This window comes from Amblyomma americanum, chromosome 5, assembly GCF_052857255.1.
Source record: "Amblyomma americanum isolate KBUSLIRL-KWMA chromosome 5, ASM5285725v1, whole genome shotgun sequence".
Taxonomy (NCBI): Eukaryota; Metazoa; Arthropoda; class Arachnida; order Ixodida; family Ixodidae; genus Amblyomma; species Amblyomma americanum.
In genome coordinates, this window is record NC_135501.1 from 38,801,159 (window position 1) to 38,819,316 (window position 18,158).

General features: G+C 46.3%; 1 protein-coding gene across 2 annotated transcripts; it reads left to right on the forward strand.

Moving 5' to 3' along the window:
- The first annotated feature begins 3,162 nt into the window (after positions 1 to 3,162).
- LOC144132390 (uncharacterized) lies at positions 3,163 to 12,247 on the forward strand. Of its 2 annotated transcripts, XR_013314796.1 has the most exons (3): positions 3,163 to 3,495; positions 9,638 to 12,114; positions 12,147 to 12,246. XR_013314796.1 is itself a non-coding variant. In XM_077664768.1 (2 exons), exons 1-2 carry the CDS (start codon positions 3,274 to 3,276, stop codon positions 9,812 to 9,814), a joined length of 399 nt encoding a protein of 132 aa, XP_077520894.1. In that variant the 5' UTR covers positions 3,163 to 3,273; the 3' UTR covers positions 9,815 to 12,247. The 2 variants fall into 2 exon arrangements, 1 of the variants encoding a protein (XP_077520894.1); XM_077664768.1 differs by having other exon boundaries at positions 9,638 to 12,247.
- The last annotated feature ends 5,911 nt before the right edge of the window (positions 12,248 to 18,158 follow it).

Here is an 18,158-nt window from a genome sequence, read left to right on the forward strand (position 1 = left end):
GACCATACCCCTTTCACACTTCCTCTATTGACTACACCCGGGACACAAACATTAGAAGAACAGGCCAACATACTAGGTGAGCATTTTGCTGAAGTTTCCAGTTCGTCCAATTACACAAACATGTTCCAGAAGCACAAAGCAATAGCAGAAAAACAAAAACTTCCATTTGCAGCAGGTATGAACGAGGACTACAATCAACCCATCACACTCCAGGAATTGATTAAGGCATTATCTTCTGGTAAAAAGACAGCAACAGGCCCAGATAATGTGCATTACGCTATGCTTGCCCATCTCTCTGAGGCTGCCGTGCAGGCATTGTTGAACTTCTTTAACAAAATATGGATGACTGGCAGAATACCTGAGGAGTGGAAGAAAGCAATAATAGTACCTTTTCTGAAACCCGGAAAACAACCAACAAGTCCTAACAATTACAGACCGATAGCCCTCACCAGCTGCATCGCTAAATCTTTCGAAAGCATAGTAAACATTAGACTGACCTTCACACTTTAATCTCGTCGACTCTTAGATTTACATCAATGTGGATTTAAGAAAGCATGCTCGACCACTGATCACCTTGTCCGCCTAGAAAACACCATCCGAGAGGCGTTCATCCACAAACAGCACTGTATCGGTGTCTTCTTCGATTTGGAGAAGGCATATGATACCGCGTGGAAGTTCGGCATCCTCCATGACCTAGCAGATCTAGGGATCCGCGGCAGGATGCTGAATTGCTTGAACGAGTTCCTGACTAACTGCACATTCAGAGTCCGTCTGGGAGCAACTCTATCAACGACATTCACCCAAGGGAATGGCGTACCCCAGGGATGCATTTTAAGTACGACACTCTTTATAGTAAAAATGAATTCCTTGGCCAATGTAATACCTAAGTCCGTAATGTATTCAGTTTATGTAGATGACATACAGATAGCATACACTTCATCCAACATACTGTCCTGCGAGAGACAAATACAAATCACACTAAATAAACTGGCTGCTTGGGCAGAGAAAAATGGATTCAAGTTCTCCCCTCAAAAAACAGTAGCTGTTCTGTTCTCATTGCGACGAGGCCTACAATTAAAGCCCAACCTATACTTGAATCAAGCCACACTACCAATTAAACCAGAACATAAATTTTTAGGACTCACTTTTGACAAGAAACTTACATTTCTGTCACACATTAACAACCTGAAAAAGAAAGCATCCCAAGCCCTCAATGTATTAAAGGTACTCTCGCGAAAACGGTGGGGGTCCGATAGAGCATGCCTATTGCAAATATATCGCTCTTTGGTGCGCTCCAAGTTGGACTACGGGTGTGTGGTATATGGTTCGGCAAGAGCATCCTACTTGAAACGACTGGACCCTGTTCATAATCTTGGTTTGCGCCTATCAACTGGGGCTTATAGAACATCCCCGGTAAAGAGTCTTTACGTTGAAGCTAATGAGCCCACACTAGAGGATAGAAGAGTCACACTAACATGCACGTACATCCTAAAAACCCATTCTCTCCCTAAACATCTCTGCTATCCCATTGTTACCAAGTGCCCATCTAGGAGATTATTCAATAATAAACCACATTTTATCAGGCCACTAATAATGCGCTTTGAAGATAAATGTGAAGACTTAGCAGTGCTGGACGCCCTACCTAATATTGCACAAAGACATGAATATCTACCACCATGGTACAGCCTTCCTTCAGTGTGTGACTTCACATTGACACACGTAAACAAAGAGAAAATACCACACGAGCACATACTGCAAGAGTTCTTTGCACTACAAGAAAAATATGACACCTACATGGAATTTTACACTGATGGCTCAAAAACAGAAAGTCATGTCGGAAGTGCAGTAATTCAAGGAACAAAAGAAAAAATGATACGATTGCCACAGTATGCATCGGTATTTACTGCGGAGTGTTATGCCATCTTTGTAGCTATAGAACAAATAGTAAAACAAAACATAAAAAATAGCATCATTTACACCGATTCACTGAGTATGCTAAAAGCGCTGCATTCTACAAACGCTGCTGAACCCATAATAGGAAAAATCATACATAACATAGTTAAAATTACAAAGCAAAAACATAACATCATATTCTGCTGGGTCCCTAGCCATGTTGGAATTTTAGGTAATGAGAGAGCAGATGCTTGCGTAGCACAAGCTAGAATTGGCCATATAAAACAAGTTAACATACCACAGAGGGATTTTTCTAAATTACTGCACAGTAAACTCAGGAATAAGTGGCAGATTGCATGGGACGAACAAACAAACTACATTCTATAAAACCTGTTTTGGGAGAATGGAGATCATGTACACATCAGGAGCGTTTCATAGAAGTTATTTTGTGTCGACTACGCATTGGACACACACACCTTACTCACAACTTCTTACTGACAAAAAAAGGCAAACCTCTCTGCGAAATGTGTGGCGATGAACTCACGGTAAACCACATTTTAATTGTATGCAAAGAACTGGAACAACTGAGGAAAAAATATTTCACATTGTACAATGAATACATCCCACTACACCCCATGTTACTTTTAGGAGATCAAGCACTGGTTGATTTTTCCAGCATTTTTAAATTTCTCAGAGAAGCCAATGTTTTATACAAACTTTAGATATAAAAAGCGTAACCTTTAACAAAAGCTCTAACCGTGTGTTTGGCGCATCATAGCCTCAGTTGCTTTTGCGCCATTAAAATCAATATAACTAACTAAAAGTACAGGCATTAATTTTTTTTACACTCTGCAAGTTCATGTTTTTAACTCTATAGTGTCTACTTGTAGTGCTATATATCCATCGTGATAAATTACCGAGGCCTTTTTCTGCGAAGTTTGTTATACTTAAGACGATTCGAACGCATAGGCCGCCAACAGCCGCTCACGTGACTAATGAATTCATGGTCACATGTCATCGTGTGGCCGTGCACCTGTTGCGATCGTAGCTGAAGCTGCCACAGAGCAATAAGTCTGAGACCAAATTTACTGTAGGCTTTAGGCAATAGCAAAAAACAGGAAGCAGCACACCGGCAGCTACCACTTAGTTAAGCGCGTTGCACAGTAGAGCACAAGCACTTGGCAATTTTCCTGTACGGTCGCGCTATACATTCGATAAGATCGACATCGACAATGTTCTGGAGGAAGACGAAGACGTTGTTCGACCTACTGTCGCCTCAGCTCTGTTTTGTTTACCTTATTTTGCCTAATTTACCAAGTTTTATTTGCTTATTCGAGGACGGCAGCATCTTCAAGGCAGTACTGTCCCTATGGTGAGAGTATGGCTGCTCCGGTGCCGGCAAGCCTAAAGGGACCACACCAATCTAAGGAGGCTTGCTCGGAAGAGGCGGCCATGGCTTCCCAGGCTGTGGAGCTACCAGAACATGAAGATGACCACCCGTCCAGCGAGACCTCATCGTTCAGTGGGGATGAATCAACGATCATGCACGGTGACGAGTCAGTGGCCGATATGGCTGACATGGGCAACGAGGGTTTCAAGTTGGTGAGTCATCGCAAGCAATGAACGATCGGGATCCCAGTAGTGGTTGAGCCCACAGAGAATGGGTTTGATTTAAGAGAGAGGAATTCCATCTTACTTTTCGCGGCCATTCAATCACTGCTGGGATCAGCTCCGATTAGTAGTCAGTTCACCATGCACGGGGCTCTTCAGCTAGATGTCTTGACGGAAGAGCAGGTTGACAAGCACCTGCAGAGCTCTCAGATTTTTGGCATCAATGTTAACGTGCGGTTCCCCCATTCCTACATGAAGAACACCTTTGTTATTAAAGGTGTACCAAAGTGGTATTCAGAACGCGACCTACTTGATTATTTTAACCACAAGGTGTTAATTCTGCACGTGAAACGCCTTGTGCGTCATGTGAAATCTCCAGGAAAAAAATGGGCTGCGAAACCTACCAACTCTATCATGTTGACATTTGCTCCCAGCTCAGAGCGCACCAAAAAAATTGATCTGGGATTCACAAAACACGCAGTTGCCGATTTCACTGAAGCTCCTCCACAGTGTTTTAGATGCCAACGGTTGCGTAAAGGATCGACGCTGTAAACAGTGCGGAGACGACCATGACTTTAAAACCTTCAAGGCCGATTTTGCTTGCACCAATTGCGGTGGTGATCATACAGCAAGGTTCGGAGGCTGCCCCTTCCGTGTGAGCGCTCTGCACCGTCGAATATCCTTTATTGCTGGTCCCAAAACCCAGCCGACTGAGACGCCTGTTCCAGGATTAGACGAGTTCCAAGTGTTGGAGTATGATGTTGTTGCGTTACCCAACAATATCCTTAAGAGACCAGTCCAGCAAGACGCCAAGGTCTATTGTGACAGGGAACTGAAGACGACCGCCAATAGGCTGAATTCTGCCATTAGACGGCACACAAAGAAGCTGTACAGGTCGCAATGGGCCTCATTCTGCACTAGTTTGACTGTGTTCTCACCGATGACGAGAATATGGCGAGTTATTGGCAGCCTTGCTAAAGAATCTCGCCCTTCGAAGCCTTTTGAAGCTCTTGCAATACGCAAGGAAAAACCTATTGCGTGCTTGGCAGAGGAATTTGCAGACACACGTGCGTGGTAATTCTGGAACAGATTTATATACACCACCTGCTTCCTCCAGGTCTATCATGGATGTCCCGTTCACACTTCGTGAGCTTCAGACTGCGCTCAGTGGCCTGCGGCGCCGGTGTGCACCAGGTCCCGACGCCATCACCAGTCAAATGCTGAATAATCTGCCCTAGAGCTGTGCACGGGCCGCAACTCTGTGCCCGTGCCCTGCCCGGGCTCAACACTACCACAGGCGGCCCGACGCTAAAGAAGCCTGTGTTCGCCCGGCCCGGCCCAGCTCTGCCTTAGGCCAGGTTAAGGCTGGGCCCGATCTGCAATAAAGCAACGCCGACACAAAAAGAAACAATATCAGGAAAATCAGTTTATTTAAATGACCTTATAATGTTGAACTCTTGCATTCCATACGCATAAAACGCATTCCGGGCCTCCGCTACTTTTCATTTGCCTTTTGTTAGCGCTTGCACTTTTCTCCCGTCTCTGTAGATTCCATTTTTTATGAATAAATACATTGCACTTCCTCCTGTACCTACATGCGAGACGACAAGCATACTTTCGCATAAAATACGCAGTCGTGATCGGGGAGCCCGGCCGGCCCTTCCGAGACATAGAAAGCCTTGCCAGGGCCTGGCCCAAGCCCGAGTGAGAGAATCTCCAAATGGCCCGAGCCCAGCCTACGGGCCGGGCCGGGTCCGGGCTTGCGGGCCGGCCCGAGCCCATGCACAGCTCTGATCTGCCTTTGGAACTCAAGAAGGAGCTCCTCAACTTCATCAATCGAGTTTGGGAGACTGGCGATGTTCCTCTGTCATGGAAGGTGGCACATGTATTTCCAGTACTGATGCCTGGCAAAGACATGACGGACCTTGCCTCGTATCACCCTGTATCATTGACCTCCTATGTAGCTAAGTTGATGGAGAAGCTGGTAAATGAATGCTTGCCGTGGTGGCTTGAGGACAGCAAGGCATGGCGAACATGTATGACAGGATTCTGCCAAGGTCTTAGTACCCAAAATAGCATCTTAGACTTGGTGAATCACATTGAACACCAGAGAGCTTTCGGCCTTTCCACATTAGCCATTTTTCTTGACGTTGCGAAAGCTTATGACAACGTGCTTCAGAGCTCAATTCTAAACAGTTTGCAAGGCATGGGCATACAGGGCCATATGTTAAGATTCATTTACAAGTTTATAAGTGATCACGCGGTTCGTGTACGATTAGAGAGTACCTTAAGCACCGATAGGGTACTATCGCGAGGTGTGCCTCATGGAAGTGTTCCTTCTCCATCGCTCTTTAACCTCGTAATGACTGCCCTTCCCGATTCATTGCAAATATATTGCAGGCAAGTGCGTATGTCAATATATGCTAACGACATCTGTATTTAGATTACTGGCTACCAAGACAAGTGATTAGCCCCGATAGCTCAACAGGCTCTACTTTCGGTACAAGCTTACCTTCAAAGTGTGGGATTGTCTCTGTCAGTGGAAACATCCGGCTTTGTTCTGTTTCCAGGTGTAGGAAGACGTCAAGCGCGGTTGAAGATAGACCTCGGTCACTCTTGCATCCGTCAACTCAACCACATGCGTTTCCTGGGCGTCATTATTGACTCCCGTCTACAGTTGCGAAAAGTTGTAGACGCGATTGCAGTGTCTATATCTTCGCGTCTCAATGTGATCCTTAGAATTACACGTGAGAAATGGGGAAACCATCCTTCTTCAATGGTCAAACTTCATGAAGCGCTGGTGGTCAGTTGCATAATGGATCAATTACCTATAATTTCCCCTTCGGCATCACAGCTTGAACGTCTCGAAGTTGTCCACAGAAAGGCCATAAGAACAGCCATTGAAGTTCCTCAGGCGGCTGCGAATAAGGCAGTACTTCATGAGTCTATCGAAACCTCTTGGCCTTGTCGCTTCTCAGAGACTACTAATGCATCTTGGCCGCCTAGGAGAGACGGTAGCTGGGCAATCCCTTCTCCAGCGGCTCTGCAAGATATATGAATCGAAGGCTTACTTGGCACTCAATACTCTTAGTTCTTTATGCCTTAATGTCCGAAGGCAAAGGAAACGGTTGAAACCCCCTGGTCTTTTCCGACCCTCGACTGTAGGGTCACAGCTCCCCACGTGAGCGCAAAGCGCAGCTCTCCTTTGGCAGCAACGCATTCGCTCATATTTGAACATTTGAAAACAGAGTATGCCCGCCATCTTCAAATTTTCACGGATGGTTCTACGGAAAAGGTCAAACAAGCTAGCGCAGCGGCTTTTTACATTCCTTCTTTGGACTGTAAGTGGTCCGTACGCTTTAATGCTGTCGTATCCTCTACAACAGCTGAAAGTGTTGCTATTGAGGCGGCTTTACGGAAGTTAGGGTCTTGTCCGGCTTAACGTGTTGTCATCCTAACTGATTCGAAATCTGCCCTTCAGAGGTTAGAGTGCAGATTCCCTACTGATGCCTTGTCTATAAGCTCTCTGCGCTTGGTGCAGAGTCTGCACAGAAGAGGCTTGACTCTATATTTCCAATGGGTGCCCTCTCACATATGACTCAACGGTAATGAGGTGGCAGACAGTCTCGCCCATAAAGCTCTCTCAAGGAATCCATCAAAAACAGTACCCCAAGATGGAAAAACTCTCTACAGGAAAACGGTGCTCGATCATTTCAGTACCCTGTGGAGTGCTCCCCACAAGCCATATGTGACGAAGGGACTGAGAAGATCCCAGGCGACTCTACTACATCGAATTCGCACAGCCTCTGCTCACATTTCTGCCTGGATGCATAAGACGTGCATAGCATCGTCTCCGCTCTGTTCTTGCGGGGATATCGAACATTATATTATGTACTGCCCAGAATACAATGCGCAAAGGTATGTGATATTCGCTTCATTCAAGAAGACAGGAACCCGTCACTGTACAGTTCAGGACATTGTCTGCCCGAGTGGAAACCAGACATGCAGAAGGGAGGCTGCACGCCTTCTTTTAAAATTTCTGCAGGACACGTATCTTGTTTCTAAATGGTGACAGCAGGAACGAACTATGGCCTACAGTGATTGAATGTGCGTGTAGATTGTGTCTTCTGAAGTGGACTAACGGACAGTTGAGCGAGTTGGTACATCATTTTAAAACTTTCGAAAGCACTGCTACGGGGGACACCAAGAGAAAGAAGACGCAGGATAAGCGCTACTATCAACTGAAGTTTATTGGAAAAAACACATAAGGTTAAGTAGCTCACACAAGACGCATGCGCTGCTGGCTGCCTTGTGTGAGCTACTTAACATGTGTTTTTTCCAATAAACATCAGTTGATAGTAGCGCTTGTCCTTCGTCTTCTTTCTCTTGGTGTTCCCCGTAGCAGCGCTTTCGAAAGTTTTAAAACTGTATTGGACTACATTATACTGTGAGTGAATGTGTGTCTGGATTGTGGCCCTACAATGGCCTTGTTATACTGTGACTGAATATGTGCATAGATGGTGACTTCTGGAGTGAACTGTGTGGAGTGATTGTGTGCATAGATGGTGACTGTGGGAGAGGAATGTGTGCTATTATAAGAAACTGCGCATAGCGGGGTAGATACGACAGGCTTTAGGACATTATCAATATAGGAGGGATGCTAAGGTGGAACAATTGCCGGCAGAATAAGCAAGGCTAACCCCACCTGTAGCATTCAATACCTCAGCTCAACTCTTCGACTGCAAGGCGATTTCAGCTTTCTTCTTTCTTTCTCTGGTGTCGAACGTGGCTAAGAGCTCTCGGCGAAAAACCTCCCATTTGGTGGCGGAAGCTTCGTGGTTCCATAACATATCTTGGCAGAGTCCTGTAGTGCGAAGTAGACTTTCCATAATTTGTGAGGCTTGTGTGCTGTGCAATGTCAGTGCACGGTAAAGAACCCCAGGTGGTCGAATTTTCGGAGCCCTCCACAACGGCGTCCCTCATAGCCTGAGTCGCTTTGGGACGTTAAACCCCCATAAACCAAATATATAGCTACGACATACAGGTTAGAGGAGACTGGCAGCAGCAAATGGCTGTAACATATCGTACAAAGTAGATCACAGAACACTGGAGACATCTGCCTGGTTCACTGCAGCACAAAATATCAGAGTTACTCAATCTGTAACGTTTTCGGCAGCATTTGCTCAACTAGAAAAAAATACAAGTGGTTTTGTGTGCCGTGTGGCTGAAGTGCCGCCGTGCTCAAAGACTTTGCCAGGTTTTTCAGCTGCTTTTATGTAGAACTCTGGCCAATCCTCTGACGGGAAGGTAGGTATCTATCGCTGCTGTTTGTCGTCAGTGGTGTCCTGTACTTGCGTTGCCCAATGCTCAGATCCAGAAATGACAGCGATCTGCCTCCTGCCTCCGAGGCCGCAGAGCAGCTGCGTTTGCAAGTGGCGATTGGAGCTAGTTGGCTACACATACTTTTGTTCATTGTTCTGGCCCTTGTTTCTAGTTGTTGCGCATGGAATCCATCAAGCTCCGTACTTGCCGGCGTTGACTGTCGAATGGATCATGGCGATCCACCGGCACCAGCAGCGCAGTCATGATTACTTGCGTTAAAGCACACGATAATAAAATTGTCTATGTAAAGTGGGCAGAGAGGCTGGTTCGTTTTAACTAGAAAGCGTTAAAGGTCTCGTTAAGCAGAATATCTGGCGTCGATACTGTCGGCGTCGTTGGTGTGACTGCAAAATCACGAGCATGGCTCTGTCAGGGGTCATCAGAGAAGGCGCAGGTGGGCCGCATAGGTCACGTGACCTTGCGGCGTCTTCACAACCTGTCCACCAGATAGGTGATTGGTCGCTCGGGAAGAGCAACCTGGGTTACACATAGAAGGCCTACCGTTGGGAGCCATGGCTGCGCAGTGGCGCATCGCTTAACAGCTGCACTACTTTGCCAGGAGGTGTGTGAGGACTCCCAGGGATTTATGAATGTAAAGTGAAGAGTAACTTTCTACATATATGGGAATTAACCGATATTCCTATCGCGTCATATCTTTAAACCGATGCTTAAGTGTGGCCTCCAATGTTTTTGCTCCAAGCTGAAGCCCTTATTAAAGCGCTGTGCTTTGGCTTTGCTTGCTGCCTTGCAGATGGCAACCTTCGCAGGTCCTGAGGAAATCAAAGCCCGCATGAGCCGTGACTACAACTTGGGTGACACTCCTCTCATGGTATACGACATAGACCTTGACGACTTCAAAGGCACATGCCCTGGCGAAATTATGTCGCCGCAGCTTGAAGCCTACGCAACGACTACCTACGACAGCTGAGCTCCACGAAGGCGGAGTTGACAATGTCATCATCACGTCATGCTCATTTCGTACTTAGTTTTAAAATGGCATTAGTAGGTGCATTTTAAAGCTTTCATTGTCAGAAAAAAAGAGAGCAAGCGCTCATGCACTCGAAACTGAAGTTTGGATCATGAATAATTTTCTCAGCGCTGACAATGGAAACCAAAAGGGCGTCCGTATTTTCTATTGCTGGAATTAGACGGGATCAGCTACTTCGGCTCATTGCTTCCAGATATTAAACATTTTGCCTCAATATTCAACATTTTAGAAGAGACATAAACCAAACACATTGCCGGCAGTCGCTCAAGACTACTCTCTTTACGCCACACTAAAAAAAATTTGCTCAAGTTTCCGCAGAAACCTGGAGGCAATGCGTTGCCGACCACTTTCTGTAGTTCATGAAACAACCACTTTGAGAAACAGGGTAGATCCTTAAGACGGACTCCGTGCTCTAATCAAGGAAATTACGTGAAGTTTAGTGCAGGAGCTAACCCTGAAAAATGGCTTACGTAAACTCCCGTTGAACATTTCTCGGGCCCTTCACCGTGAATCAAATGATGGGGTGGCTTGTCGCCATTGGCTAGGACAAAACATTACTGCAGCAGTGTGTGCTCCCAGATGACTATACTGGCAAGTCCAGTTAATCATATTGACACTGCTGATGCAAGCTGCTACGAAAATGATGACGTGGAGTGTCTTGTTGAATATAGGCTGTCAATCTCATTCAGGTTCGCTATTTGTGTGATTGATCAACGCGTCTTGACACGCATTCAAGCATGCCCGGTAGCAGTCCAGGTGCTGAAGGAATGAAGTATTATCTACAAGCCCTTCCTTTATGCATGTTGTATATTGCATACATACATAGCATGCAGCTTAGAATGCAAGAGTGTGGGTGACTACAGGTACATACATTTGATTAATAATTGGTTTTTTGGGAAAGGAAATGGCGCAGTATCATCATCATCATTTATTTACCCTTAAAGGCCCTTGGTTTAGGGCATTACATAAGGAGGGAGTAGTCGTTACATATACAATGGTACAACAAAAATCAATACAAAGTGCAGGGTTCTTGTTAAACATTAACATCATTACAAGCATCAACACTAATAAAGACACAGCGGCTCAAGAACAACTTGGAAAAAACAAAAAACAGACGCATACACATTCAAAAACACGGCAAAATATCTCTGCCCTTAAAATGTGCTGTTAATAAGTGCCTGAATTTATTAGGTTCTACTTCAGTAACTATGGAATCGGGTAAGTCATTCCACAATGTAATGGAGCTAGGTAAAAAGGATTTATTAAATGAGTTTGTGGAGCCATGTATGCGCTGCAAACTTAAAGAATTGAAAAGTCGGCGTGAGGTGCGAAGCGGCAGGTGTAATACAGAATTTCTTAGCTGTGGGAAGGTATGGTACAATTTGTGAAATAGGCAAAGCTGTGAAATTTTACGCCGAAGTGCCAGGGGTTGAAGATCAAGGGATGCCTTGATAAGAGTTATACTGTGTCGTCTGTCATACTACGATGTGATAAAACGGGCTGCGCGATTTTGGATGGCTTCAAGCTGATCGATTAGATATTTCTGATGGGGATTCCAGATCGCCGAGGCATATTCGAGTTTCGAACGGATGAATGTTACGTAGGAGAGTTGACGGATAGAATGGGGTGAAAAAGCGAGGGATCGTCTGATAAACCCAAGCAACTTGGAAGCATCTGTACAAAGTTTTGCAATGTGCTCAGACCATGTTTGTTATTCACGATGATTCCAAGATACCTACCTGTATGATTCTGTTTCAGAGAGTGGTGTAGAATTTAATGAATACGGATAGCTGAGGTTATTTCGCTTTCTTGATACATGCATGAACTTACATTTGGAAATGTTCAGTTGCATAAGCCATGACGTACACCAGGTACAGCAGAGTGTGATCATCGGGAGTAGATATGCGGCGGTAAAGGACGCAATCGTCTGCGAAGAGACGGATACAAGATGATATGGCATTAGGAAGATCATTTATAAATATTGGAAAAAGGAGTGGTCCCAACACCGATCCCTGGGGGACACCAGAGATGACTGTAGTATTTTGTGATCTGTGGTTCTCTATTACTGTATATTGTGAGCGTTCGCGGAGAAAGCAGTCAATCCATGACAAGATTAAAGGGTTAATGTGGAGGCAGGACAGTTTTGCCATTAAACGCTGATGTGGAACGCGATCGAAGGCTTTGGAGAAGTCTAGGTAAATGACGTCAGTTTGGAAGGAAGAATCTAAGTTTAAGTGAAGGTTTGGAAGGAAGAATCTAACTTTAAGTAAAGGTCTGTGGTGAATTCAAAAAGCTGTGACTCGCAAGAATGTCCTGATCTAAAACCATGCTGTTTTTCATAAAAGAAAGCGTTATTGTCGAAGTGTGATGCGATCTGCGAATATAAAATGTGCTCCAGTAGCTTGCATGGAATAGATGTTAATGAAATTGGGCGGTAATTAGAAGGATTGGATCGATTGCCTGCCTTAAATACTGGGGTTACTTTACTAGTTTTCCAATCATTTGGTATTTCGCCGTTTGAAACGGACTGCTGAAAAATAATGTGCAAAATACGGCTAGAAATGCTCACGGTGCCCTTCAATATTTTGGCAGTTATGTTGTCTGGCCCAGGAGCGCTTGATAACTTAAGGTTGTCGATGAGTTTAGCGATACCCTCATGGGTTATAAAAACTGGTGGCATTTGGGAAAAATTAGTGGCAGGTATTGGGGGAATACCAAGTGCAGGTTCGTGGGTGAACACGGAGGAGAAATATGAATTCATGACATCTGCGCGCTCAATATCAGGAACATGTAAGCCATCATGGTTAACCAAAGAAATGTTTTGAGTACGGCTTTTGCACGGGGTGACCAGATACCAGAACTTTTGGGGGTTAACGCGCATAATGTTTTCAAGATCTTGGTGAAAAAATTTCTTTTTAGAACGTCGTAGTATGCTAATGTATTCATGTAGGCATTTGCTGTACGTTTCCCATTTTTCTACAGAATTTGTGTGCTTGGCCGCGCGATAGAGGCGCTTCTTTCTGTTTGCTAACCGTCGCAAGGCGTTGTTATACCAGGGCTTGTTACAGTCACCACGTATGCAGACAAGGGGGACATAGGTTTCGACAAGAGATAAGATTTTATTTTTGTAGAGCAACCAATTTTGTTCTACTGATCCAGTGGGTGCGGCCTGCTGGAAAAGGTGGAAAAAAGTTTCTAACTCACGGTTAACGGTGCGAAAATCTGCTTTATTGTAGTCGCGGATGTACTTTGTGGAGCTTTGCTTTCTGAGGATGGGAACGGAAAAATTGAACACAAGCACCTCGTGATCACTTAGACCAGTGATGCTTGTTAATCTCTCTCATTAATGGTTGGACACCTGAACCGCACCATAAGGGAAGGGATAAAGCAGGGAGTGAAAAAAGGTGCGGTAGTGGAGGGCTCCGGAATAATGTCGACAACCTGGGGATCTTTAACACACAGGTGCCTTACCGTTTTTCCTCCATAAAAACGCAGCCGCCGCGGTCTGGTTCGAACCCAGAAACTCCGGATCAGTATAGCCGAGCGCCCTAACCACTGAGCCACCGCGGCGGGTACATTTGATTTTCATGACAAACTGCATGCATTGTGCCTGTGCAAATTGCTGTTAGATTCATCTGACAAGCATAGAAAAAACCTCCTTTAGTAGTAACACAATGCTAATTAGAAATAAATTTCACAAATGCATTCCAACCGTCCGCTATAGATCAAACTGGCTTTCGTAGAAGCTTGCAAAACCATTTACTGAGAACCAAACAATTTCGTTTCCTTGCCCAAATTTCGGTCATCATTACAGGAGACAGTAAAAACCGCAGGGTCAGGAAGAAGGAGACACAATGCGCTTACACGGACGACGCTGTGTGCATGAATGCCGTTAGAGTTATCCGTAATTTCGTGTGAAAAGAAGGTAGCTCCGAATAGGTGCCAAATACAGTCCCATGCAGGAATGCCGACGAAATCAGCACAGGGAACATACAGGATTTTCAAGCAGGAAATTGCCAAAGAAAATATCTATGATAATTGTAGGGGAAGCTCTATGTTGTTTGAGGCCAGGACGGGAGTTTTGCGGACTAAGACATATAGAGTCAGATATCACGAGATAGACACGTTGTGCGTTGCGTGCGGAGAGGAGGAGGAAACGGCTGAACACTTGATACTTTTCTGTAAATGGCTTCACCCTACAGTGGAAAGCAGCGGGGCTGATTTATCCAAGGCATTGGGGTTTAAGGAAAGTGAAGGGAAAGTAGATTTTAAGCGGGTAGAAGTAACCAAGCGAAGGTTATCTGATTGGTGGCTAAAATCAAGAGAAGAGTAAAATTTCATAAGTCATGTCTATAGGTGGCTTTAGTCACCACCCAATTTAATGGGTTCAGCCGTATACATCCATCCATCCATCCTGTAAGGCTCCTTTCGCGCGCTTGCAGCATTGGGACCAATCAGTGCGTGCTCACTGGCGGTGGGTGGGCTCCCGGTAATTCAGTAATGGTAACACGATACACGGTAGGCTAAAGGTGGTCTCGCATGGGCTCCCGCCTCGAAGCCACTTTTCGGCAGAAAGAGTCAGCCTTCGGGCTCGAATATTTTGGACGACATCCGGGCCATTGTCCAGTGCCTGCTGCAGCCGGATTTTGCCAATCTACGGACACCTAGGCATATTGCCGGCTGACTGCCGGCCTAGCCATCGAGCTCGACCTAGCTCGTCACCTCTCCGCCGGGAACTGAGCGCCCAGGGACCCGCACAGATGGAGTACGCCGTGGAAGGCGAGAAAATATCACCGTCGGAGCTCGAGGCCGGAAAATGGGAAATCATTCTTCGTTACCGCGACCGACAACGAGGCCTGAAGAATAAAGGGCCCGCATCAACCGACGACGAACCTGCGCAGGGGCACGGCCAAGGCAAGTCTAATTCCAATTTTCCATCGCGAAAGAACGGGAAGAAGCTACTTGCACTCAGCAAGAAAGCCCTTCTCCCGCGCTTACCGACCGACGACTACAAAATCGTCTGCCGACCCACAAGGTTGGAATCTGAGGGACTTTGCGCCCGGACTACTACTCTTCTGCGCCTGCGAGGTGGCCAGGCTGCCGTGTGATACGGTGAAGAATGAAGACATTATCAGAGTCAATACGGCCAACAACACCTTTACGCTATGCACGCCCGATCGTCAACGGGCGACTGCATACGCCAATATTGAAAAACTGAACCTCCAAGATCAAACCTGCAACGTAACGTCGTACGTGGCGGCGCCCGAAGACTCGGTAAAAGGGGTCATTTACAACGCCTACGCGGGAGACTCGCCCGAAGCGGTTCGCCAAGGCTTCGGAAACCGAAACGAAGGAATAGAAGTTGTGGATGCCCGAAGGATCCAGAAATCCAGAACAATACAAATCACCTTTTTTGGAAAGAAGCTACCCAGCCAAGTAATCTATCAGTGCGGCGTCTTTCGGGTCCACCCCTTCAGGGAGCAACATGAGGTATGCTACAACTGCAGGAGAGTAGGACACCGGGCCGATGTCTGCTACAAACCTACAACGAACCTTTGCCGCCGCTGCGGAGAAAATCACTCGCCTCCACCTGAGGGAGAACAGCCAACCTGCCAACCCGTATGCATCGTCTGCAACGGGGGCCACAACACAGGCAGCCAGAACTGCAGATTCCGGCTGATCAACAAGAACAAACAAGGAACGCCCCATGGCAACCAGACACCCAAGCAAGGGGACAACGACTCATCACTACACGGACACCAGTCTAGGCCCAGGAAGAAGGAACACGGTGCTACCGGAAAAAGAGGAAGCCACAGCCGGAACAACTCCAGCTCCTTCCCGCCCCTGGGGAACCCTGCAGGGAACGACAAGGGAAGCTCAAGCCGCGGACGCAGCGATAGCCGCTCCAATAAAAAGGTGAGCTGGCCAGCAGAGGCCTCCCAATCTATTGACGCTCGAGAGAAGGAGTTTCAGATCCAACTACAATCCCGTGACAGAGAAATTGACAGCCTTAAAAAAGAGTTGGCTGACCTTAAACGCCTGTTACAAGCGCATCAGGTACAGAATGCCACTGCGGCTAGAATGCCACCCACCGCGTCCCAGGATTCGACCAATAATGCGATGGAAACAGACGCTATTTGCCACACTCCCTCCAACGCGTCCCAGTCTTCAGCCCATAACGCGACGGACACAGACGCCACAATAGCAACTAAAAGACCGCATCCTACAAAAGAAGGCGAGGAATCCAAAAGAAAGGCCGAGGCTTCGGAAGCCGACACCCCGCAGCCGTCGAAAGCGCCTACCAAACTCAGGGCAGACATCAATACTCTGTCAGAGAGAACTAGCGCTATATCAACAGAACAAGCAACCTTCCAAGGCCTCGTTACTACCAAATTTGCAGAGATAGATATTCGCTTTGCAACACTAGAGGGACAGGTATCCCAAATAGCCACCTGCATGCAGCAAATAATGGATAGGCTTACAACTATCGAGGCCCGCCTACCCCCCACCTTGGATCTGTCCACGACGCCACAACCATCTATAACCCAACATGGCACCACGCCAAAAATTTGAAATTTGGCAATGGAACTGCAGAGGCTTCCGCCGCAAGCGGGCCCACTTGCAGCTCCACATCCAACAAGCACCGTCTGTTCCAACCCCAGACGTGATTGCATTGCAAGAAGCTAGCGGCAGGGCTACACTGCCAGGCTATAAAGCATATCTGCCACCTCATTATGATACTAGTAACGCAGCCGGCTCCTTCACAGTCACTCTGGTGCATAGAAATATCACCGCAATTCAACATTTTATAAATGATTCGGAAGAAGATTACACCCTACTGGAAATAGTACCAAGGCAAAAAGGAGGCTCAAATCTCTTCATCCTTAATGTATACAACCCTCCCAGAAACAAAGACAATGGACTCCCACACTTGTTGATAAACACAGTAAAGCTGGCTGCTAGGGCTCAACTATTAATTGTGGGAGACTTCAACGCTCAACACCCAGCATGGGGATATACCAAAGCAACTCCGAAAGGGAACCTGCTCTGGCAAATCATACAGTCACTAGGGTTCACAACGCTAAACAACCCGAGCGACCACACACGCATGGGTAACAGTGTATGTGTAGACACATCTCCAGACTTATCCCTCTCTAAAAACGTCAAGGACGCAAAGTGGGTCAACACCGGGCAAAACCTTGGTAGTGATCACTTCATCCTTAGCATCACCTTCCCCACGACAAAACTTAAAAACAAAGCAAAAGAAATACGAACCACGGATTGGGACAAGTTCAGGCAACTTCGCGACAAAACAGCTCCAAAGGAGATCTCTAACCTTAGCGACTGGGTTATCTCCCTGAATGAGGATGTCAGCTCCACTAGCGTTGTGGTGCCAGTTGAGAAGGAGGAGCAGATTGCAGACTCAAAACTGTTACACCTGTGGCAGGCACAAAAAGGCCTCCAAAAACGCTGGAAGCAGCAAAAACACAACAAGCGACTACGCAAAAAGATCGCTGAAATCGAGAGGCGAATCGAGGAACATACACTTACTCTCCAAACACAACAATGGAACCAAATATGTGAAAGCGTCAATGGACAGCTCGGAAATAAGAAGACATGGCATCTTCTAAGACACCTGCTCGATCCAGAACAAACACGTCCCATGCAACGAAGTCAACTGTACAGACTCATACATAAATATGAGGGTACAACTGAAGACCTAATCAAAGAGCTAGCAGAACGTTATCGAAACACGGATGATAGTACCACACAACCAGACTACCGGGGGACTCCTAATCCAAATTTAGACGCAGACATCACAGACGCAGAGGTCTGGTACGCAATTGGAAAACTGCGGACATCTGCGGCAGGACCAGACAAAGTAACAAATAAGACTCTCAGGAACTTAGACGCAACGTCGATCGCGGCGGTTACAGACCTTATGAACAAATATTGGCATGCAGGCAACATACCACCAGAGTGGAAACACGCGAAAATCACTTTTATTCCTAAAGCGGGTAAGAAACTCAGCACTGAGAATCTACGCCCAATTTCATTAACATCATGCCTAGGCAAACTCATGGAGCATGTCATCCTCAATAGGCTCCAAAACTATGCGGAGGACATGAACCTCCTACCTGAAACAATGTTAGGATTCAGGGCCCAACTATCTACCCAGGACATTCTCTTGCAGCTTAACAAGGACGTAATTGAAGCTGACGAGGGAACAGGAACGAAAGCAATATTGGGTTTAGACCTTGTTAAAGCTTTCGACAACGTCACC

Excerpts from the sequence above, each read along its gene's own strand:
- LOC144132390 (XM_077664768.1), top strand. The coding sequence starts at position 3,274 with ATGGCTGCTCCGGTGCCGGCAAGCCTAAAGGGACCACACCAATCTAAG. Across the intron at positions 3,496-9,637 it reads GCAACGAGGGTTTCAAGTTG|ATGGCAACCTTCGCAGGTCC; the intron begins GTGAGTCATCGC and ends GCTGCCTTGCAG.